The 24,076-nt window shown below is 39.9% G+C and overlaps 2 protein-coding genes across 3 annotated transcripts; both read right to left on the bottom strand.

Annotated features, from left to right (window-relative positions):
- Positions 1-1,930: 1,930 nt before the first annotated feature.
- Positions 1,931-10,241, bottom strand: LOC140924207 (tubulin beta chain-like). The gene is made up of 8 exons (XM_073374243.1): positions 9,937-10,241; positions 8,479-8,587; positions 7,147-7,257; positions 5,786-6,030; positions 4,225-4,437; positions 3,099-3,376; positions 2,690-2,906; positions 1,931-2,569 (listed from the first exon to the last, which is right to left on the bottom strand). The coding sequence occupies exons 1-8, from the start codon at positions 9,991-9,993 to the stop codon at positions 2,456-2,458; spliced, it is 1,344 nt and encodes a 447-aa protein (XP_073230344.1). The 5' UTR covers positions 9,994-10,241; the 3' UTR covers positions 1,931-2,455.
- Positions 10,242-11,258: 1,017 nt separating this feature from the next.
- Positions 11,259-24,024, bottom strand: LOC140924209 (molybdenum cofactor biosynthesis protein 1-like). Of its 2 annotated transcripts, XM_073374244.1 has the most exons (11): positions 23,867-24,024; positions 21,253-21,385; positions 20,686-20,853; positions 19,242-19,406; positions 18,936-18,997; positions 15,544-15,615; positions 15,026-15,065; positions 14,638-14,750; positions 14,116-14,226; positions 13,248-13,368; positions 11,259-12,567 (listed from the first exon to the last, which is right to left on the bottom strand). In XM_073374244.1, exons 1-11 carry the CDS (start codon positions 23,999-24,001, stop codon positions 12,512-12,514), a joined length of 1,176 nt encoding a protein of 391 aa, XP_073230345.1. In that variant the 5' UTR covers positions 24,002-24,024; the 3' UTR covers positions 11,259-12,511. The 2 variants fall into 2 exon arrangements, with proteins under 2 accessions (XP_073230345.1, XP_073230346.1); XM_073374245.1 differs by lacking the exon at positions 13,248-13,368.
- Positions 24,025-24,076: the final 52 nt, after the last annotated feature.

The raw sequence follows: 24,076 nt of genomic DNA, 5'->3' as shown, positions 1-24,076 counted from the left end.
GTTTGTCTCAATATTAGATCAGAGAAATGTAAAAACAGCGCTCAAACAGTAAGTAAACAGTAGACTAAGGGCCTGTACACATGGAGGTGGGGGACCCCAGGTTGGTGAGGTAACCCGCTTAGGTGGGGTAACCCACCTGGACATACAATCTCCCATTTTAATTTGATCACGTTTACATGATAGGTGGGGTGAGCCGCTACATGTTACCTCACCTATCTGGTGTCCTCCACCTCCATGTAAACAGGCCCTAAGGCTACTGTTCACACTATTCCCGATAGCTTTTGCGCCTGTTCACACATATGAACTGCTGATTTCGGAGTAAATTCTGTGATGGCGCGAAGCTGTGCCGCGCTGATCTCGAAAGGTCGGTACACAGTAGGCAACAAATTACAGTAGACTACGAGTAGTCCCTTATTTTCCCTTAGGGATAGTAGAGCGAGTGAAACGCGAGCGCGCGAAGATCATCCCACGCGAGAAAGGCGAGAAGCGGCGGGTGACACGTCCTCTCTCCTCGCCGCGTCTCGCCTTTCTCGCGTGGGGTGATTTCACGCGCGCTAGCATTTTGCTCGCTCTACTGTCCCTGAGGAAAAATGAGGGACTGTTCGTAGTTTAAATTGCAGCAACATGTCGCGGCGACACTTCCCAGCGACAAATCGCTTCGTGTGAAATGGATTTTTTTGTGTGAAAATCTTCGTCTCCGCAACAGAATTTTATCGCAGAAACATGTCGCAAAAAATCAAATCAGACAGAATTTTTGCGACTTATTGCGGTGACAAAATTCTGTTGCGGAGACGAAGATTTTCCCCAAAATTCTCCAGTACACACGAAGCGATTTGTCGCTGTGATGTGTCGCCGCGACATGTTGCTGCAACTAGTCGCCGGGCCTGTACACACCGAGTGATATGTCGTGGCGACTTGTTACTGCAACTTGTCGCCTAGTGTTGTGCACCGACCTTACAGTGGAGAGTCACATATCGGATATATAGGTGTTCATGCTATACCGGATTGCTTTTTGTGTCGGCACGAAAAGCTATATTCGGTATAGTTTAAACATAGCTTTAGATTCAGCATTGCTTTAAGTTAATAAGTGTAAATGAGCGTTTGCATTTTGCCATGAAATACCGGGTACACAAACTCTGGATAAAATACGTCAAAAAAGTGAAGTGTCGTAAAAGACGATTAGCCGTTGATTCTTTCATGGCTTTCTTAGACTATTCAAGGAAAAGTTTGGACACTATTGATTACACGAACAAGTTTTGCCCCTCCTTTGCTCATACAAGTCCTGTAGCTTTTAACAAACTCAACTTAGAGAGTAGAAAGAGCAGTTAAAATTGAACTTACGTCGTTTCCAAACGTAAAGCAATCGTCCCGTTGTTGAAACGTGAAGAATCAACTTAATCACATGGCTACATTTTGCATGAAAACAAAACACCTTGCTCGACTAACTCTAGACTAATGAACGACAATTTCAGGCGATCAAAAACAAAAGCTTTTTATTCTCCGGGGACTTACTTGGCAGCCGAGTGCTAGGCAACAAGATCAGCACGAAGCACGATGCACGTGCGTTTCTTCGCAATTTGGTACATTTCTTTGCCGATTGTCTGCAAATCAAATGAAAAATTGAAGGGCTTTTTGCAGAGCCTCAATCAGGGAATACACTTTGATATTACCAAAGCTCCTGAAAGTTTAGTCCGACAATCTAATTAAAGCAATTTTTTTCTTAATTCTTATCTGCCTGATTCTCGCAGCGTTAAACTTGAAGATCGCTGAAGGCGGCTTTTATGAAAACTTCCTTGTGAGGTGCGATGTTACGGTGAGATTTAAAGTAACAAGACATGTTTCTGTAGTTTTTAAACATTTATTCCTCTCTAAGATTGCGCTACAGCTAAAAAGAAAACTGTTTTATCAGAATACGTAAAACCCAGATTCGCCACATCGGGAGAAGTCGTTACGTCACGTTGCCATGATAGCAAACTTTCTGGATCTCAACAAACCGTGGTCCTACAAATGTGGCAGAAAAAAAAAACGAAAAAAAAATGACATGTATTACTTTCCCGGCATGATTGCACTGAGGAACAAACGGTAGCCCTTACTTTTCTTCCATCGTTCGAGAATGCAAATCGCCGTCTCTGTCAAGAACCAGAAATTTTGCTAACATGGTCACGTGACAACCTACTTTTCTCTATTAGTCCATTATCGTAATGAATATTACCGGTGAATATAAACGCCGATGACACAATGATACAGGGCCGTGATAAAATGCATCATGATCACTTTCACTCTATCAGCGTTTTAGCTCGAAATTTGCAAAAAGTTCGAGAAACTGTTTAACTCCAAGAGAGTGACTCAAAAACAAATCCCAAATTTATCAGTTTTAAGAGCTACCAAAATTTTGGTAGATAATTAAAAAAAAGAAGAACGAACTTAATCTGATTGGTATTCAGTTTTGAAATGTTCAGTTGGGTTCCTCTTCGCCTTCCTCCTCATCTTCGAACTCTCCTTCCTCTTCGGCCGTGGCGTCCTGGTACTGCTGGTACTCTGACACCAGGTCATTCATATTGGACTCTGCCTGCGAATAAAAAGGAGGAACTGGGTTAATCAAAGAAAACAATCCCTTGAGTATCGTCACATTGGGGCAACAAAACTACGCGTCCACGCAATTATCCCCCTCCCCCCAGAGGTCTATTACCTCAGTGAACTCCATCTCGTCCATCCCCTCCCCCGTGTACCAATGCAAGAAAGCTTTGCGTCTAAACATGGCTGTAAACTGTTCACCAATTCGCTTAAACAGCTCCTGGATAGCAGTGCTGTTGCCAACAAATGTCGACGACATCTTGAGCCCGCGAGGAGGTATGTCGCAAACAGCGGTCTTGACGTTATTCGGGATCCACTCGACAAAATAACAACTGAAATCATAAAAAGGACAGCTATTAGGCCTGGTTTCGAACTGTATCCTAGCAACATGCGGCGCATGCTCAGCAAAGATCTTACTCGATTCAAGCAGTGTCTTTCTTGAGTGCGCCAAAATCAAGCAAGTGAAAGAAAGGCTCTACTGACAGGGTGAAAAATAGCGTAATCAAGAATCCAAACCAACTGACCTGTTTTTGTTTTGAACGTTCAACATTTGTTCGTCAACCTCCTTCATTGACATCCTTCCTCGGAATACCGCTGCCACGGTGAGATAGCGGCCGTGCCTGGGATCACAGGCTGCCATCATGTTCTTGGCATCAAACATCTGCTGGGTCAGTTCTGGCACTGTTAAGGCGCGATACTGTTGTGAGCCGCGGCTGGTCAGCGGTGCAAAACCCGGCATGAAAAAGTGCAGGCGCGGGAACGGTACCATGTTTACTGCCAGCTTTCGCAGGTCAGCATTCAGCTAAAAGTTTCAAAATCAATTTAAACGGGGTAAGAATACATTTGCAAACGTTATAGAGCAGTGAAGTGGTCAAGAACTATTGACATTCATGAGAAAAGAGTTCAATAATGCCCACATGATTGGCTTCGTACATCAACGTGACTGCCGTTTCATTGTTGCTATACGTCGTTGAATTTTCAAAGACTTGCAAAATTTCTGACGCTGAACCAAAAATTTAGCGCTACCCTTCAAAAATCTTTACCTTGTATACAACGAAACACGAAACTGGTGTTGCGAACTTTTATCGAACGGATAGGTAAGGGATTCATTAAGGTTATCACTGAGATTTAACAAAAGGGCCCTGTTTGTCTCTAAGAATCTGTATCTGTCATTTAACTTCGTAACACTGACGTAAAGAGTTCCTGAAATAATTTTCAAGAAAAGTAGCAGATTGAAATTTTCAATATACTGAAAATCAAATAGCAGAAGGCAGACAAACTGGCTTTTTTAATAGGCCATTTCCGAATTCCAAAAACTCTCGCTTTCAAAACTAGGCTCAATGCAAAACCCCCCGTTGTAAAAACGAGTTTTATTTGGATAGGAATAAAAAAATAATTTTCTTATCAATGCCTTCGCTCTTAGCCTCGCTTTGAAACAGAGGCCTGGAGTAACTTGGGAATGGCTAGCCTGCGAGCAAGCTTTCCCGGGGCACCCCAGGAGAGCTTGCTGGCAGGCTAGGAAATAGCGTATTCGTAGGAATGGTCATCGTACAGACTTCCGTCAACAGTGAAGCCTTGAACAACATTACGAGTCTAGAGTTTACTGTCAAATAACTGTACAACCTGTTCTTTTTATTGCCGCTGACCTACCTGGCCGGGAAATCGCAGGCACGTAGTTACCCCACTCATTGTTGCGGACACCAGATGATTCAAGTCCCCGTATGTAGGGTTGGACAGCTTGAGTGTCCGGAAGCAGATGTCATATAATGCTTCGTTATCGATGCAGTAGGTTTCATCGGTGTTCTCAACGAGTTGGTGAACTGACAAAGTGGCATTATATGGCTCAACCACTGTGTCAGAGACCTGTGATGGGAAAATAATCTCCATAAAACGTTCTCAAAGAAACGTCCCTGAAACTATTTAAGTATGGAATCGCGCGCACATGTCTGCACATGTCATATGCCTACAGGAAACGTATAATGATCGCAACTAATGAAGAACGTCACTATCGTCACCAGTAGACCTGTTTAGGACTCAACAGTCTTATTTAAGACTATACTCCCACGGACGATCTTGTTCAATATTTTAGGCTGATTTAGCAGCAGGACGGGAACGTCATTTGACGTCGGGAAAGCGCGCGTAAAGGACGTAATGCGACTTCCGGTGCCCAATTTGTCGCTCTGCCATTGGTCAAGCCAGTTGTTTGATTTGCGCGCACCGTCACCGAGAATTGACGTTCTCGTTCTGTTGCTAAATCAACCTATTGTTCGAGGGGAGGGGAGGGCGCGGCTGTACACAGACTACCACCTGATAGTAATCACAGACACATTGTTATACAGACTTCTCTTCGAGTCGACTTCCTTACTTCTTGGCTGTCCGATACATTTGAATCGATAAAGAAGTCGCGATATTAACCCATTCGCCCCTGAACCGCCCGTAACCGCCCGTGCGGATCCAGGTCCTTTCTACCCTTTGTGACGTCATCAGTTTTAACGGTCAAGGACAACTTTTTCTTCGCTAACTTGTGCAGAGTGAAGAGATCTTTCAAACCATACCAGAATGAGCACAATTCAGTCAAGGACACCGGAGAAAGATGCAAAAAACCACGTGACATTGGCCTGAAAATCTCCATGAAAATCTTGTTCCATTGCTCACCTACCTTTCCTTTCACCTAATCTTAACATCCTAAAAGCTTTCCTAAAACTCTTCCCACCAAAATGAAGCCTACTAAATGCCCAGCAAGAGAAAAAAAAATGAGGCAAGAAAAGAAAAAAAAGAGGGGAGGAGAGAAAGCGAAAAGTAAAAGTCAAGACTGCTGTGTCACTTTTAAACCCTTTCTGCGCATGCCCGAACTTCGCAAGCTGATATTTTGCATCTGGATCAGAAGGCCGCGAAGTTTACGACCTGTAAACCGGTTTGTGGTAAGTTTTAGCTCTTTATAGCACGACAGTGACCAGAAAACCACTCGACTAGCTTCAAAACGCGTTTTTCGGCAAAATCTCCAGGAGCGAATGGGTTAAAATGACCTGTTCTGTGCCTAACTCAGGACTTCAAGAAAGGGACACGAAACCAGAATAGCTGCAGAATTGTTCCTAGGGTAAAACTCAAATAAAATTCGACGAGCCAATGAGGACTGGAAACGAAAACAAGTAGCTGTCACTAATGGCGGGAAAAACGCCGAAATTGTACATGACGTAACTCATTAACATACCTTTGGCGAGGGTACCACGCTAAACGAATTCATAATCCTATCAGGGTACTCCTCGCGTATCTTGGAAATGAGCAGTGTGCCCATACCCGAACCAGTCCCTCCTCCGAGAGAGTGAGTCAGCTGAAAACCCTGAACGCAGTCACAGTTTTCAGTCTCTTTGCGCACCACGTCCAATACTGAGTCCACTAGCTCAGCCCCCTCCGTATAATGGCCCTTGGCCCAGTTGTTTCCCGCACCACTTTGGCCTGTAGGAAAAAAAAATACTTAGTAAACTAAGGTATAGAGTGGTTTTCGTTTGAGTGTCGTAAAACCAAAACCAAAGTAATTACTCTGGCCAATCACATAGGACACAGACAATACATTGAACCAATCAAAACTCGAAGTAATTACATGTGGCTGACGCAAAGCGCGGGAAAATGCATGCGAGCGCGTCACAATTGGCTTTGGTTTTACTTCTGATTGGATGAAAAGGTGGCGCGAATCTTTTAAACCAATCGCATCGTGTAGAAAGTGCAAAACCAATTACTTTTCGACACTCAAATGAAAACCGCTCTAATAGTATAAAATGAGTCGATGTACGATGGAACACATAAAACACGGTTCGGGATTTAATTAGCACATAGTTATGGTACCACCTAGTTGCGCCACAGACGAAACTAATCTCTTTTTAAGTCCGTCTGCGAAACAGCGCCGAAATCTTTGTTTTGGCCCCCACCAGTGTGCGGGCCATGATTGGCCTGTTAAAAAAGTCATTGTCAATTTGCCAATCAGGTTGAAGGGAAATTCGAAACGCGTTTCCTGTCTTGAATTCGTTGAGTCCGTTGGGGGCCCTGAACATGGATTTCGGCGCTGTTTCGCAGACGTTACTGACCGGTGTTAGATTACATTTGCCAAGCCGGCTAGGTAACACCAAAATAGAGAGAGATTTGACAACTTTATTGCGGGTTTCAAGCTAGCTAGCTAGCTAGGGAGTGGGGGTGGGTAAGGAAGGGGGTGAACGAAAATGTCCTCCCCACTCCCCCCAGATTCCAGAGATTTTTTCGCCAACAGACCAACTGCTAAACGCAGAAGTTTTACCATAATTTATAAAAAAAGTTAGTAAGACCTAGAGCTATTCTTATGGGTTTCTTATAATTCCTGATCAGGGATAAGTTTCTTTTGAGAGAGAGAGAAAGAAAAAGAAAAGCCAGTATAATGATAAAAAATATCCTACAACACAAAAAATTGATATTCAAACATTATTCTTTCCGGTTGAATTTGCCACCAATCACGTGCACCCTTCTTGATGTGGCAAAATTGTCAGTCAATTTTAAATAAAAATGATGAAATATCCAAGTAGTACAAAACAAAACTCGCCTTACCAAACACGAAATTGTCGGGTCGAAAAAGCTGTCCATATGCCCCAGACCGCACAGAATCCATGGTACCCGGTTCCAAATCGACAAGGACGGCTCTTGGGACATATTTTCCGCCTGGGAAGTCAATAAGTTTAGATATCAGACCGACTTAGTACACCTGCCCACGTAAAGGACAGAGCATTAATTTGTAAGCAGACGAAATAACTATTTATCATTATACGTCAACCAATAGTATTTGCGATGGAAATTGGTCTATAGACTAAACTGATCTTTAAGTGAAGTCTTTGACAAACAATGTTTATTATATGTAAAGTTATTTGATTTTATGCTGACGGAAAAGGAAACATAATTTACCGTTCAAGTTTTCGATTTTCATTGTTTCCATTTCGATTTAAATGTAAGCAAATGGGGAATTTGTTTTTCAGATAAATAAGCCTCGGGCAAAAAAAATCTTTTCTTAAGTCTATATCGGAAAAAAAATGTTTAATGGAAATTTTAAAAGTATCCGTATTAATCAAAATTGTTGGTAGTTTTTGCGTTTATAATTATAGCTTTGAATCTTTTGAACTTGATTTGTTCTAGAGAACTTAAGCCTTCAGATGTAAACGCTGTTTTAAGTCATAAATAAAATGGCTTCATAGTAATTTACCTATTGTGAAAAACTTAAAAGCATCATTTTACCGAAGAGTTTTGATGGGCTAGTTTCCGTAAACATTTTAAAGTAATGTTTGCCTTCGTTTTTAGTTGATGCATTAGTTAACGTGCGTCTTACAGCGAATCTGAATATTTACCCTCTTCGTCCCGGCAGGACTGAAATAAACGCGCCCAATAACACTGCGTCGACTGAGCGCTCTCTGGGATACCGCAGTTAAGTAATGTTCCTACTCAAATCATGGATCGCGGAGATCGTAGTCCAGATTCATTTACGGAATAATTTTCCGCAGAATCATAAACAGCCGTTTTATAGGACAATTATTTGCTGACGATTTATTTATAATTAAAGTTTCACTTCAAGAAGTGGCTAAAATCAAACACTAAGGAAACACCAAATTTTCGTAGTTTTGTCAAATTCTGAAAAAAAAAATTCTGTGATAAGTGATAACAACGTACAGCCAGAGCGGTTTAATATGAATGATAATTTGTCCAAGGTCTCAAAAGCCGCAGAATTCTGGCATCATATTTTTGACTTCAGGAGGCCAAAAAGGTGTGAATAATATCGTACACAAACGGGGTCTGTGTAATCTTTTAAATAACGGAACAGGAGCAATTCCATTATTACTTTGTATGAAGAGTTCTGCTATTAAATTCTTGGAGGCCATTGGTCATAGTTCATACCTATCGCCTCGTTGTAATAAACGTCGATTTTATCAAGTTGTGTTTGTGCATCTCCAGTATATGATCCTGTGGGGTCCACACCATGTTCATCTGAAATGACCTCCCAAAACTGAAAAATATGACAAGTAATTTATCGCCTAGGATAAGACATACTAGCAAGGGTTGCAGGCTATATAAAATGATACGTGTACTATACAAACTAGTGCACGGTCTAAGAAGGCCTGTCTATTTACTAGTAGTTCCGTCATCTAAATAGCGCTAATAGAGACCTTAGAGAGCTTAAGCAATTACGACGGCGAGGTAAACGAGAACGGCAAAAAAGGCAATAGGTTGAGGCTGGCAAAACCTGAAAATAACAACTCTGCAAATGCATCACGCTTTTTTGAACACTGCACGACTACGACGTGAAAATGGCTAATTTCACGTTTTGTTGGAGGAGGCGAACACAAGACAACGAACTAAACTTCGGCACAGTCTTTTAGAATTCAACTCCAGAAAAAAATTGGCAACATTTGACGAATTGAACGAGAAAGCAGCACGAATTCATTTTTTGAGTGACGTTTTCGTCGTCGTCGCCGGCGTTTTGGCTTGAGCTCCTTGCGACGACAACGAAAACGCCAACAAGGCAATAGAAAAGTAAGCCGGAGTTGGAATAACCGCGATATCACTTTTTCAAGCGACGACGCCGGGGGTTTTCTTCGCTGTCGTCGTCCTCGTATCTTTAAGGTGACGTTACACTAGACGATTCGCGACGACGATTTTTAGCGCAACACAGCGTTGCAATATTGTTGCGACATTGTTTCGAATGGTTACATCATTGTCCCAGCATTGCACGCTGTGTTGCGCTAAAATTGTTGTTGCGAATCGTCCCTTGTGATGTCACCTTTAAGGTCCCTAATATTTTATGAGGAGAGTGAATGGTGGAAGTTTGTTACGCTTTCTAACGCAAAAAAGTAAATATACATATCTGTATTTATTGGGGTGTGGCTCACTGAAGAAAAAATGGAAATGAAACTTTCTATCAAAGCAAAGGATTTCAAAATACGGATCAGAAAAAAATGTGACAGAACAAAGCAAATCATAGTCTTCTTTTGCTCGTTCTTAGTTCGGTGTGAAAAACTTAAATTTGACGGCTAAATTTTTGAAAATGACAGTCTCTCGTAAAATACAAACCATCAAAATGCAAAACAGATTAAAATGGAAGTTGTAAAATATATGCATGTGTGAAGCCCATCTGTGAAATACGTACCTTTTCAAAAGAAAAAAGATCTAAACAAGTTAACAATAGATAATTATATAACTTTTTGCAAAAGTTTTCCTTATATCCATTCCTGAAACTGGAAAGTTTCTTGAAGCACAAAAAACGGCTCTCCGAGTAGGTGAATTGACCACATATTGAAGGTAATCACATGTAAAAATTTAAATTCACCCAAAATAAGAGTAGAAATGTCTTGTTACCTTCGCTCCGATCTGATTTCCGCATTGCCCGGCTTGTAGGTGAACTATTTCTCGCATTGTGACTAGCTAGTCTGACAACAGTTAACTATCGCAAGTTATCGGCACGCTCTGGCTGCGTTATTTCACTACAATGTTTGTTTCGTAATGCAGGCGTTGCCTCAAATTAGAATATCGCTTTTTTATGAACAGGTGCACATTGTGATGAAATCAAAGAGTACGTTTTAATGATCACGAGAATGATAACCGCGGGCTTATCACGCATTGAAATGGGAAAAAAACTATACATAAACAAATATCTTACGCGCATATCAAGCGTGGAATATGAACATTAAATTATCTCAAAGCTAGTGGTCTGCATGTTCTTATCCTTTTTTCTGATCTAATCTATGTCAAGGTACTGTTAAGAGGTCTAAATCGGCATAGAGTCAGTCCATTCTCAAGTATAAAGTTAGTCAATATGTACGTATTACAGTTCATTTTCATCCTCGCTTCAGTTGTCATTTCCTTTTATTTTCTCCTGTTTTAACCCTTTTTATCCTTTACTGAGCTATGGCGAGATATCGAGATGATCTGTCATTTTAACTTATGAGTCTGTGGATGAACCGCTTTGGTGTTACCATTCAAATGAAAGCTATGCAAGTAGTACTTTCCTGTGGTACTGTTTAGTATGCTGTACAAAGTGGTTCTAACTTTTGAGTCTGTGGATGAAATCCTATGGCGTGACCATTCAAATGAAAGCTACTGAGCAGTACTTTCCTGTGGTACTGTTTATTAAGCTGTACATGAAAGGTGATTCTAACTTTGGAGTCTGTGGATGAAACCCCATGGTGTTACCATTCAAATGAAAGCTCTTTGGCTAAACTGTTGCATACTGGTAATTATATCTTAGGATTTTAAAAAAAGGAAATTTGGAATTTTTAGCAAATACCCACCTTCACCAGTGTAGGAAGTAAAGAGGTAAATACGCCTAGATGAATTCAGTAAAAAATCCGCATTTATAAGGGCCTCCAGGCTGAATTTGGCAAATAAACACCACATATATGACCCACTCTCTATTTTACTAATGAACAAATCCAGCTTGCTGCCAAAACTTAGGGGTTCTTAACTGCGGGTGTTTACTGTATTGCTATTAGAAATGACTGGGAAATTGTCATTGCCTTCTTTGCGTTGCAATCCAGCAACCCAACCCACAAGATTTACGTTCAGTTTAAGCTTCTAGCAAATTGTTTATACTCAAAATTACGAACGTTCACTACCTGTGTCTACAGTATAGTCTCACTACACAAAATAAATTTTTCTCTTTGAGTGAAGGGAAGTCAATATTCAAAAATGTTTCCCTTTGATTTATTTTCATTGTGGTTAAATGTTTCTATAATAACATTGAAATGTCACAAGAGAATAAAGTACAAACATCTCAACGATTCACATCGCAGGAGGACTGTTGAAGAGTTACATTTTCTTCCTTACAAATTGGTATGATTCGGGTGCAGAAGGAGATAACGCATCGGATAAATTGTCCAGTAAAGTAACAGACACTGTTTCGATGCGGACCCTGGTTGTAACTGGTTCACAGCTGAGGTGGAATTAAGGGATGAGGCAGTATCCTCGGCCACCCCGCTGTTTTTTGTCTCGTCACGCAGGCGTTGCGTGACGACTGCTGCGTAGGAGACTAGGGATGAGGAACAGTCCCACTGACTCGCCCCCAGCGCTCTCATGTTTTGGGAGTCAGAAAACTGCTAATCGGGTAGCCTGCGTAGCAAGCGTTCCCGCGCGAGTTCCATCTTCCATTTCTTCTGCTCTCGCTTCAACTTTCTCACAATAGTGAACTTACGCAACAGGACGGGAGAGGAAAGAAGACGGCAAACCTTGTGTGACAAGCGTGACAATAATTTTGTTTGAAAAAACTTTTCGCCAAACTACTCCTTACTTTGAACAGATCTTTTTGTAAAAGACCAGAAAACATTAATGTTAAGGGAAGAACACGACAAACCTCCCAAGTAACCTTTGTCACACACAAGCGTTTTGCTGTCCTCTTCTTCCTCCCGTCATGTTGCGTAAACTCACTAATAACTCGATTGGAAAAGCTTGCTACGCAGACTACTAAATCGGGTACTTATTCGCCCTTTAGACGACATCAATGCGCTTTCGCAAATCAAAAGCTCTGTATCCACGCTTGCTCTGTGTCCACAAAGCTGGCGATACGTCCTTGCAGACTATTCCCGGATGCGTTGACTTTTCAATAAAATATGAAAAATATTATAATAATTTATTTACATGTATGGTCTGTTGAGATGAAAATTTCTCCTATCTATCTGGCCGAATATGTGTATGAGGAGAACCAACATTTTTTGACTAAGCGTAGTAAAAAAAGAACTTCATTTGAAGACGATTTCAGATGAAACTACGATAATTCTGTTCTTCTTGGTTCCAATTCTTCTACTTTACTTTCACTACGCCTTGCTACACTTAGTCTTATATACAAACTACTTGGACTAATTGATTTACTTATTGTACAATACGTATTTAAGAGTTTCTTCCGCCGTCTCCTTAACTTCCTTTTTTCTAAGGTCCTTTGTCATCCACCAATCAAAATCATGGGACGGTTTTTCTGTTTGGAAATATTGAACATTCCTACATGAGAAAATATACACAATTAATTGTAATTTCCAACCAATGACCATGCTGTGCGCGAAGCTACAAATAATAAACTTCCCTCCAAGAAAAAAGGATTAAAATCCCAGTATAGCCTAACTGAGGTAGTTTTTCAAAAGGTTGCCACAGTGGATGAAATAACAAATGCTGCCGACTTAACAAAATCGAAATAGAAGCAAAATGCCATTGGCGCTAATGTGGGTCCCAGGCCATGTAGACCAATGGATACATAACACCTGCTAAATAACCTACAGTAGATACTGCATGGAAGGAGATGCCGTTGTTATGTATCGCTCTTTGGTCTAGGACACTCAAAAGTATGATGTCGCCGGATATAACGACCTCTTTGGATGTGTCGAGGAATTTTAAATAAGACTTTATTACGCAGTGACAAACTAAGCCAGCTTATTTTTCATCTTTTTCATATGTATAAGTTGATATATCTCTATGGAACTTTAAAAAACACTTTATGTTTTGGGTACCGTGCACTATAATTTTCTTTCTTTCCCCTCCGAGTTTTTCAATGCAGGCGAACTTCCCTTTCAATATTCAAGGCATTACTATAAATTTTTTCCATTCAAAGTTGACATTTTAAGGACACTTTAGCAGATTAAAAAGTTCGTGTCACATCGATTAAAGTTCTGGCATAAAAATATAACCTGCATGTTGTTTTTTCTTTCTTCCTACTGCAGCGCCGATTATTTCTAAGAGCTGATCCTCATCTGTTCCCGCTCTCAATGCATCTCGTAATGAAACTTCCGAGTTTCCAAACAAACAAACCTGGAATTCAAAACCATTCACCACTTTAGAAACAAGAGGGGACCTGAGCCGAAATGCGCCCGCAATTGTTTCCGGGATTGTTACTGATGACGCCGTGGCAAATTATCAAAGTCACTTCTTCAGCCAATCACAAAACGAGCTGACGATCAAATGATCTCGTGAATTATGCGGGCAGCCGGTATATAGGCGCCGGAAACGCGCGTATGCGAAGAAAAACAGGTTTAACTCTGACTGGTCGAGAAACTAGCGCGACAAATTTTCCTGCCTATTGTGTCGCATAGACGTAGACAATCCAAAGGAACAATCAGAACTCGAAATTAATGTCAGAAAATAGCAACGAAGCCGGTGCTAAATGTACTTCAGCTCGTTATTGTTTGAGTGGTGCAACAGCTTTTCAGCAAATCCCAACACGAGCTGAAAAATAAATCAAATCAACCAATCACAACTCGATCGTAATGAATGTTGCCGACGCTGAGCGCGGGAACTTGCCCGCAAGCAGGTCACGAGTGGTTTCAATTTTACTCCTGATTGGTGGAAATAGTGGCGCGAGATTTCTCAGCCAATCACTACAGACGCAGAATTTAATGTATGTACGTACCAACGCTAAGCGCGGGAAAACACATACACCGAGCTTAACGCCGAAAAATGTGTAAGCGCACGACATTATTTTCGACGCCTAGTCTTCTTTATTTGTTTCTAAATGATACTGACCATAACGTACGTTTGAAATACGTTCATTTTATTTACCTTTAAGTTTCCATCTGCTGTAATTCTAAGTCTGTTGCAGCTACCACAGAAATGCTCGCTCATAGAGGTGATAAACCCAATTTGACCCACAAAACCAGGAATTCTATATGCCTAGAAAAATTGGGGGAAGGATAAATCAAAGGTGAAGTCAAGAAAGGGCAGCACTGACGGATTTGTCGTAGATATACAATGTAGATGTAAATTTGGCAGTTTTACTATTTCTTCAAATAGCAGTTGTCATCTGTAGAGTTGTATTCAGACAGTAGACTGTCTATTTCTTTTTTGCAAAATGTGTGGAATGTGTGAAACGTTCCGCCATTGCAACCTCGTCCCCAGAGCTTCTCAGATACCCTCCCTTTTTCTGGCATTTATTCTGTATTATTGACGTCATTTTCCGTATTTTTCAATTGTTTTCCAAATTTGGTCAATGCTAGATTAACTAAGGGATTTGAGCCAATCAGAGATGGGGAAATATTTTGCATGGATGATAATTAAATATCATAAAGAAATCTGAACAAATACCTTAGAGGTATCATTGGGATGGTCACTAAGTCTCTCTATATCTGGCCATTTTTGTGATATACTCTCCAGCATCTCACTGTATGGTACAAATTTCTTTAAGTTCCATTTATTTCCTAGCAAGAAAAAAAATAAAGCAAGTTAAGCAGTCAACAAATGATGGATGTAATGATAATAAGAACAATGATACAACATTTGGCTTTAAAATGCTTCTGATAGCTGCTGAAGGAATAAAAAGCAAAGATGACTATAGAGAGTTGATCAATGCGTATTGTAATTTCAGTCACAATTGTTCTAATTGGATCCTCAATTATTTTGTTACTTCAATAATAATTATTAATATTAAATTGAAACAATAACAAATGTACAACCTAGTATATTGATATCTTACCATCAAATGGCATGTATTCTATGAACCTTATATCTAATGGCTAAAAACAAGAAAAAAAAACATAATATCAATTTAATTAATACCTAATGACTGATATAATATTAAAATACAATGAAAGATTAAAGTGATTATTATTACATAAAAATCATGTGCACATGTATAATTAAGAGCTTGCCTAAACTAGAAAACAATGATGGAGATGAAAGTTGGTACCTTGAAGAAAGAATATTTTTTGATTTAAGAGCATTAATTGTCTTGAGTCTGGGGAAGCAAAATTTGCATCTGCCACATTTTGTTTCCTGTGTGGATAATCTGAGAAACATTTGTGCCTCCAACAACGTTTCTTAGTTCAGCCAGGCCAAGTAATCAACACAATAGCAACATCAACAATGCCATAGCTACTTACACGAATGTGCATATATAGCTTTAAGCCAAAAAAATTTACATGCTAACAAGTTAACACAAACAAGTAGTGCATTCTGTTTCAGTCAACTGTACACTGTAAATTAGTTACTGACCTTATTTCGTGTTAGTGAAACAAAGTTGCAAACTTCTTCTTCATTCATTCCTCTCATTACAACACAATTCACCTAAAGAAGAATCAACATATTAAACCTGCCTCATTTGGACATGTGTGGCAACTGGGACGTTGGGCACAAATTCCCCCCCCCCCCCCCCCCCCCCCCCCACACCTCCACCAAAACACAACACACATTACAAACCACAGGTGGATCAAGGGGTGGTCAGAGGGGATTGACCCGTCTCTTTTTCAGTGAAATCTTTCATTATTTTCAAAGAATTCTCAGTAAAATAAAATAATAGTACAGTTGAACCTCCCGTAAGCAACCACCCAAAATGCAAAGACTTAGTGGTCCCTTACGGGGGGTTAAAAACAATGGAAAATCATTTAACTTTCAGGCCCAAAAAGTGGTCGTGGTCACTTACAGAAGGTGGTCGCCGGGGGGGGGGGGGGGGGGGGGTGGGGGAAGGGACGAGGTCTGGGACTGAGAAACGATGTTCTCACAACTTGCAACGCGGTCACCAAGCGTGGTGTTCAGCGGAAAATTACAGTATTTTACACACAGTAAATATTTTTACACTTTTTAGAAGCAATTAGAATTGAAGCAAACCGACAGAAGAAATCAGAAATGCTCAAAAAATTGAAAAAAATCATATCATGCATCTTTGTTTTTCTTGCATATCGTATTTGCCTTCCGGTACTGAAATGCGGGCGAAACTAAAACGCAACCGTGCTAGATCTTAACCAACAACAACGTGCTCCATGGATTTATTTATAGGTTACATTGTTTTTGCCGGGCAAGGATAACTTGATGCTGATAAAAACTACTGGAGCAAGTGTCAAATTTATCGGAAGCAAGTATATTCAAGAGAGCTTTATAAATATGAGCTTACTGCTCTACATATCATAACTGAATAAAAATTAACACTTCATAACATTTCAGTTTGTTTATTTCGATCAGTCAACACCTTGAATCCAAAGTTAAAATTCAAAACGATCCTAAAACAAATCACAACTACTACTGAAAGCTCTGTACCTTGAAGCGACTTTAACCTTCCTAAGGTTTGCAGCAAAACACTGCTCGATAGCTCAACTCTTCGGCGATTCTTAGCAGCTATACGGAGCTATATGTTGCATATTCCAAACTCTGGAAAGGGAAATTGTTTAACAGAAAAAGAAAACCACACACTATGTCTGAAAAGCGACATAAAATCAATAAATTTGCGAATTACCAAAATATAATAGTGAGACACATTCCCGCCTTTGACTGCCATGTTTTTGTTTCTTCTGAAGACCGTTGATTTATGGTTTTTGATGTAATGCTCATGATCAGTACACAAATCCGCTGGCAAGACCCTTGCTGATCGCTTTGCAAGTTGTGAGAACGTCGTTTGGATTTCATTTAAGGTATCAGCCACCCTTAAAATTGCCATTTTTCCATATTTGAGGTTTCAACGTTTTCAAATAGATATGCTTGAGAGCTTTCTTTAAAAAAAAAAATCAGAAGAAAATATTATTTCTGTCGAAAGATATCGGGGGTAAAAGATTTTTTCTTGTTAATTATCTTAATTGATCGTTAACAAGATCTGTCATACCCGTGTCATATATCAATTAACTTGCCTGTGAACTAGTAGCGTGATACCGAGTGCGTGCTTTGACACAACACGTGCGAATTGTCTTCACGTTGCTTATAGCCTTTAGTATTCTCCGTGGATATTTAGCGTTTGCTTCGGTGAAAATGCCGCCAAAAAGAAAAAAAAAGGTCGTGTCCATTTTCGTCATCGAAACCGAGAGCGAAAAAGAAATCGAAGAGCGAGTTTGACAAAGAATGGGCCACAAAATTGGCAGAGAGCGACAAAGGCTCATTTTGTCAGCAAGAGAAGTGGCTCGAGGATTTGGATATTCAGAAAAGCGAAAATGCTGCAGTTGCTGAGAGTGCAAGCCCGCTCCAAAATCCAGCTTGAAGAACCAGATGAAGAAAGCCAATTAAGCTCATCGAACCTATCTGCTGATGGAACGTGGAAAACAATAAGCGGTCGAGCTATCGTATTGAGCGAAAAGCTGCTTGAGAAACTGGACTAGTCTGTATCTTGTCGATTTTGCCAGGGAAGAGTCCAAGTCATGGAAATGTAGCGACTAAACATGGACTTGGTTCTACCTGGAGATTCCAGTGCGAGAATGAAAGTTGGCCGTCGCACAAGACAAATTCTGTTTTTAATTCTTCCGAGAAGAGCAGAGCGTTTGAAATAAACCTGGCCTCAGTTCTTGGCCTTTGAGCAATCGGTGGTGGGCATTCGGCGGCTTCAAAGTTTTTTAGTTTCCTTGGCCTGGCGCTCGAGAAAGAATTAAACCGTGCTTCTCGTGGTGTAAAAGAGTGGAAGTTTTCCAACGGAGAATTAAACTGTTCACTTGAAGATCAGGCCTGCTTGAAGATGTTGATAGAAATAAAAAGTTTGTTCCTGTTACATGTTACCTGTCAAAGTCCTATTGTTAGAGAAAATTGATCCCTCTCTGATATCAATCAGAATAAACATTTAGGTGTTATAATCTCATTCCAGGTAGGATGCCGCCAAAAATGTATTTTCTATTCTATCTCCGAGCGCAAATTTTGCTGATCGACTTGAACGTTTTGAACTCCAAGTCGGCAGCCTTTCAATCAATTTGGCTAAAATTTGGCCAGAGTGATGCCATATATCTCTTCTACAAAACCGTGCCTGCGAATTTTAATACTCCTTTTCATTTTAAAGCTAGAGCTTTTTTTACACAGAGAGTGTTGACTAATTGCCTTCCCCAACTTCATTTGTTAATAAAAGAAAAACAAGCGCACTTGTCAAAAATCTGAGACACGGTTTTTTAGTGGAACGTGTTGAGAAGCGAATGCGGTGTTAATTGTTTTCTTCCGTTTATTTCCGGCGGGAGTGGAACATGATTTTCAGAGACGTGTACTTTTACACAAAGCGTTCCAATTTCGAAACACATTTAAGTAAATCGTTTTTGTTAGTTCAAATCCATAATCTGGAATTATTAAGCTTTTAAAAAATATATGGTTTATAGGGGTTTTTATAAAAACAACTAACGCTACAGCGATCTGCGCGCAGACTGTCCTGAAGGGTGGCTGATACCTTAAGAGAATGTATGGAAAGTAGCTTCCCCCCCATGGGTGGTCGTTTAACAGAAGTTCCAACTGTAAGGCTTTGACTGGGAAAGTATTGGTGTTTTGAATAGGCGGTCGCTTATGGGAGGTGGTCACTTACGACAGGTGGTCGCACATGGAGGTTCGACCATATCTGTTTTGCAGACAAGTGTCCTGCCACCCACCCATCCCCTTTTCTGAATTTTCACACTAGAAATATGGTTAAATAAAAAGTCTGTGGACAAAGAAAAATTTACCTTAACTGGGTCATAACCAAGTTCTAAGGCACAGTCTATAGACTCCATAACTTTATGCCAACCTAGAAAAATGGACAACCTTGTGTTACAATAAATAAACTCCTCTTTAATTTGTCTACTAAACTTTTTTGTAATGACACGTAACAGACAAAGTATTAAGGAAGTCTGACCCGAGGGGTGGGGGAACTTGATATTTTGGAGATTCAATTTATCAGAAAAGTTAACCACCTAGTTTACAAAGATTTCTTACTCTATTTCCTGTGACATAAAGTGACTTTTTCAAACATTACAGATTGAAATGCATACCTTTTCTTCGAGTTATGAACTCAAACTTCTGTGGTACTAATGTATCAAGACTAATGTTGAGTAAATTTAGTCCTGCATCTTTCAGTTGAGGCAGCTTTCTTGACAAGGTTATACCATTGGTTGTCATAGCTAATGTTTGAAGTCCCTCTATTCTACCCAGTTCCTCTGTTGATAACAAAATTGAGACATAAACATTACAATAGTAAAAAGATTGTCTTGACCCTAACCAGGACTAACCATAACTACCCTATCAGGGCTTGAAAATTCCCACCCGATAGTTTGGGACAAGTAGATAATTTTCCTTGCTGGGCATTCCAGTAACTTCTAAAGCTTAATTACTTGCACAATAGGCAAGGATGTAGGCAATCAATCCTCTAACAAAATCCATAATTTATATGAGCAAGAAGTGGCCCAAGGTAAGCAAAATGTGATAAATGCTTGCCCAAAGGACAAGCCGGAATTCAAGTTTTTTTTCGAGCCCTAATCCAGCTATCATACACAAACTAGAATGAATAATATCTTATATTGTTTGCTTGGTTCGTTTCCACTAACAGGATGTACATATATGCTGGTGGGATGTCTTGTTCAGCAGGCCTTAAACTTGCAGTATTAATTCCAGATGTGGACTTAATAGTCAGCCATTTTTGTGGAATTTAGGAATCCAACAATAATATAAAAATATTAGTACTATTTATTATATAAATGCCAAAGAGATACCAGGTGAGCTTTTGGGCGAAAACATGGTATCTTCACATGTGAAAATAAAAATGTTATCTACACACATGAAATATTTTTGCCCCAAAAATCAAAACATGCATGCATAAAAGTTGAAAGTAAAAATTCATCTCCCAGAGCATTATTCAAACAATACACCGTATTCACAAATGGCGGACACGCGGGAAAAAACTGGTGCCTAGTCATGAAAGCGAGGCATTGGAGGGTAAACAAAAATTGCAAATGAAGACTTTCAGTGAACTTGTAGAGTGTTTAGCACGGATTCCTCCTAAAATAACTTTGTACGGACTTCTTTTTAAATACAATTACGTGGGATGTCTTCTGCTTTTAATGTTTAATATTGATTTGCTGTTTGCAATCAAAAGGGACGCGTATATCTTAAAGGAAACAGGATGATTTTGTAGGTTTCCGAAACATCAGAAGCTCGACAAGTGGGCGATGGCTGGAGAAAAGCGGCAAACATGTTGGCCCAAACTTCACATTGAAACCGAGTTCGAAAGCCAGCTCACTGCAATTCGGTACAGAGACCTGTCCAATGGGTCCTCCAGACCCAAAACCTTCTGCTTTTCAAATACAATGAACTACGTAAAATCTTTTTGCTCCCTCAGTTTCTAAAGGCTTGCCACAGCCCTGGTTTTCTTAGGCCACTGGAATTGGAAATTTGGCAATCACTTACATAGCAAAACAATACTATTTTAAAATTACTTACCACATAGCTCCACAATGTCCTTTCTCACTAATGGCTCACCGCCAGTGAGCCTAATTTTGTCTACTCCTTCTTTAACAAAAAGTCTAGCTAAAGCAATAATTTCATCGGTTTTTAAGAGTTCATCATTTGGTGTCAGGTTAACACCATCTTCTGGCATACAGTACTGACCTAAGGAAAGAAATTATTTTTAGGTTAATTGAAAAGTTGCCTGGAATAAAGCTTAAGGTCACTGCTGATAGTCATCTATATTCTCCCTCTATTTGCCTTGTATGTGTGGAAAAATCAAAGGAAGAATTTGCCATTAGATCAGGAGCCTCTTAGAGGTAACCTGGAATAAGCCACACTCATAGATCAACTGTACCCCAGACTTTAAAAGAAAAAATTGCCAAAAATGTGGATGGACATTAATGGACAATTCTCGGCACAGCACGCAAATGAGCTTCTGATTTAAAATTTTAAAACAAACTATGAGGCTTTTCCAATGTAACTTTATGTTAAAAATCATAATAGCTATAAAATTTACTTACTGAATAGCAATACAGTATATTTTCAAGAAGTAATACTTACATCTTAAATTGCATCGTTCTGTTAGTGAAATCCTAAGATACGTGTGCTGCCTTCCAAATTTGTCAGTGAGAAAGTCTGAAAATGGTCTCAGTTCTTCTTCTTTAAAATATTTCTTAGTTCTTGACAAATGTACCTGAAAAAGTATTTAAAAGAGAATACCAATGACCTAGAGCTTAATCATTTTCCTGATATCATTTTGACAAAATTCACTCTCACAATAATAGCAAATTACAGTGAAAGGCACTTTTTTAAACTAAGCTTTGCAGGAATGTTTAAACTGAGTGACTCTCAATGATTAAAATAATTAAGGAAGTTGAATGCATTTTCAATAAATAATTATGTCAGAAACAAAAGGCATCATTAAACCCATCCCCAGTAGATGGGCGTGGGGAAGGTGCCTGAATAAACTGAGGGAGTCCCAAGTGAACGTGAAGGTAACCATGACAACCCTGTGAGCGGCAACCACCAGGCACCATCACACTGAGAACCTCAAAGGAAAAATTAATTTTCAGATACTTACCAGGAGTCCCACCCAGAGGGGGGGGGAAGGGCTGGGAGTAAAAGGCTTTGACACAAGCACAAGCAAAGACAATGCATGTGAAATGACTTGACCTCCAAAGCAGCACTGTAAAAATACTGGGGCCCTAAAAAAGCCCTAAGTCTGCACCATATATGATTAGCCACAGAGACCGCTGGCCAGCATTGTCTTGTGTTTTAACCTACTAGGTGATCGAGGATAAAACTTAACAACTTGTTGAAGAATAGGGCTACGCCTATAGCATACTGGATAGCTGTTTTCCCTTCACAGAATTCACATTGGATAGGGCTCCTGTTCACACAGGGGAACAGTGATTTTGGTACAATTATTTTTGTAACAAAGGAAAGTTGCCCCATGCCAATCTTGAAAGTGGATCATCACATATTGCATGAGCAATTTTCTAAGCCATTCTTTGAAACAGTAGAACAGGTGTCAACTGGATAGCAAATTTTAATGTTGACTTGAAAAACTATGTAGTATGGTGTGACATAGTTCAACAAGCTGGCACATCTATTACTGTTCATTAAAAACTAAATCTGAACAATAAATTACACTTTTAGGACTGTGAGCAGTCCAACAGGAATTTCTGCAGTCTTACTGAGCCTCCGACTAAATTGCTCTGTCCAGCATGGCCCTGCCTCCACTTGGCTGATTGAAAAGGCCGGGGACTACTAACAGTCTAAGGAAATCACAATTTTACTATAAAGTATATTGAGACACAAATTACTTCATGTGTTAATTACCCCCACCAAAAGGTTTCAGTTGAGTAAATTATGAGTAAATTAAATTATCATTTTAAACAACAGGGATTAACACCACAGGAAATAGAACAGACTATCTATGGAGCAACTAAAAAGCTGTAGTTATGCCAAGACTAACTATTTCAGTTATCTTTAGTATAACAAGTGTAACGCTGTGGCTATATGGCTGGTAACCGGTCAAGGTGTTAAAAACACTAAATGACCGGCAGTCCCATATTCTGTAAATTTCACAAAATCGAAAGATTCTAGCTAATCTAAACTATCATATGTCGATTAAGACAAGTCAAGCGATCCTGAAATGCTTTATAGATCTCAAGTCTAGTGTTTGGTTTACGCTGGGGTCAGAAGACGAAACTGTGTTTTGTGACACTTAGAACTTTTTTCAGCTCGACAGCCGGTCAAGGTTTTCAAAACACTAAATGGCCGGCAGTCCCATATCCTCAGTAAATTTCACAAATCGAAAAAATTCAGCCGTTCTAAACTATCATAAGTTGTTATCCTGATCAAACCAGCCATTTTTGTGGGATTTCTATATCATGCTTTTGTTGGTCTTGAGTCTTTGGATGTTCATTACTATTTTCTGTCCAAAGCATGGCGTGACAGGCGACGTTTGACGTCATAACATCTTGACCTTTCATGCAACCTTTCATGCGGCCTCCGCGGAAAATCGGCGGGAAAAGTCTCTACGCGTTAGTTCCCTTCTGGAGCTGAGCTTGTTTCATCATAGCGTCGACAAGATCATGTTGAAGTGTATTTCAGCTCCAGAAGGGAAATAACGCGTAGAGACTATGATCAGGATCACGACTTATGATAGTTCAGAACGGCTGAATGTCTTTGATTTGTGAAATTTACTGAGAATATGGGACTGTCGGCCATTTAGTGCTTTGAAAACCTTGACCAGCAGTCGAGTGTCACAAAACACGGTTTCGTCTTCTGAGCCCAGCGTAAACCAAACACTAGACTTGGAATCCCCAAATTAGTAAGGCAATCTTTTTTCCCTGGCTAGACGGCTTTTGACACCTTAATTAAGTTTCTATCTATCTATCTATCTATAAAGCATTTCAGGATCGCTTATATGATAGTTTAGATTAGCTAGAATCTTTCGATTTTGTGAAATTTACTGATAACATAGGACTGCCAGCCATTTAGTGTTTTGAAAACCTTGACCGGTTACCGGCCATATAGCCACAGCGCAAGTGTAAAGGTTCCAAATGCCATTTGTTCAATTGTGAGATCAGAGTTTCTGTAGATCACAGCAATATTACGACATCAAAATCAAAATTACATAAGAAAATTATGTGTGAAAAATACTCACCTCACCGGGTCCGTCGTCCTCCGAAGGTCTCGTGTGCTGTTGTCGAATGAAAGAACTTGCAACCCGACAACATTTAACACGGACCTTTCTACTGTGAGGGAGAATGCCGCGAAATAGACACTCGATTGCCGCCATCGGACCGCGAGGCCTTCGATCGAGCAGTCCTCGGCCTTAGTCTCATTCATAATTTGGTCACACAACACCTAATTT

The sequence above is a fragment of the Porites lutea genome, chromosome 14 (assembly GCF_958299795.1).
Source record: "Porites lutea chromosome 14, jaPorLute2.1, whole genome shotgun sequence".
Taxonomy (NCBI): domain Eukaryota; kingdom Metazoa; phylum Cnidaria; class Anthozoa; order Scleractinia; family Poritidae; genus Porites; species Porites lutea.
This window is presented reverse-complemented; position numbering and strand designations above follow the sequence as displayed.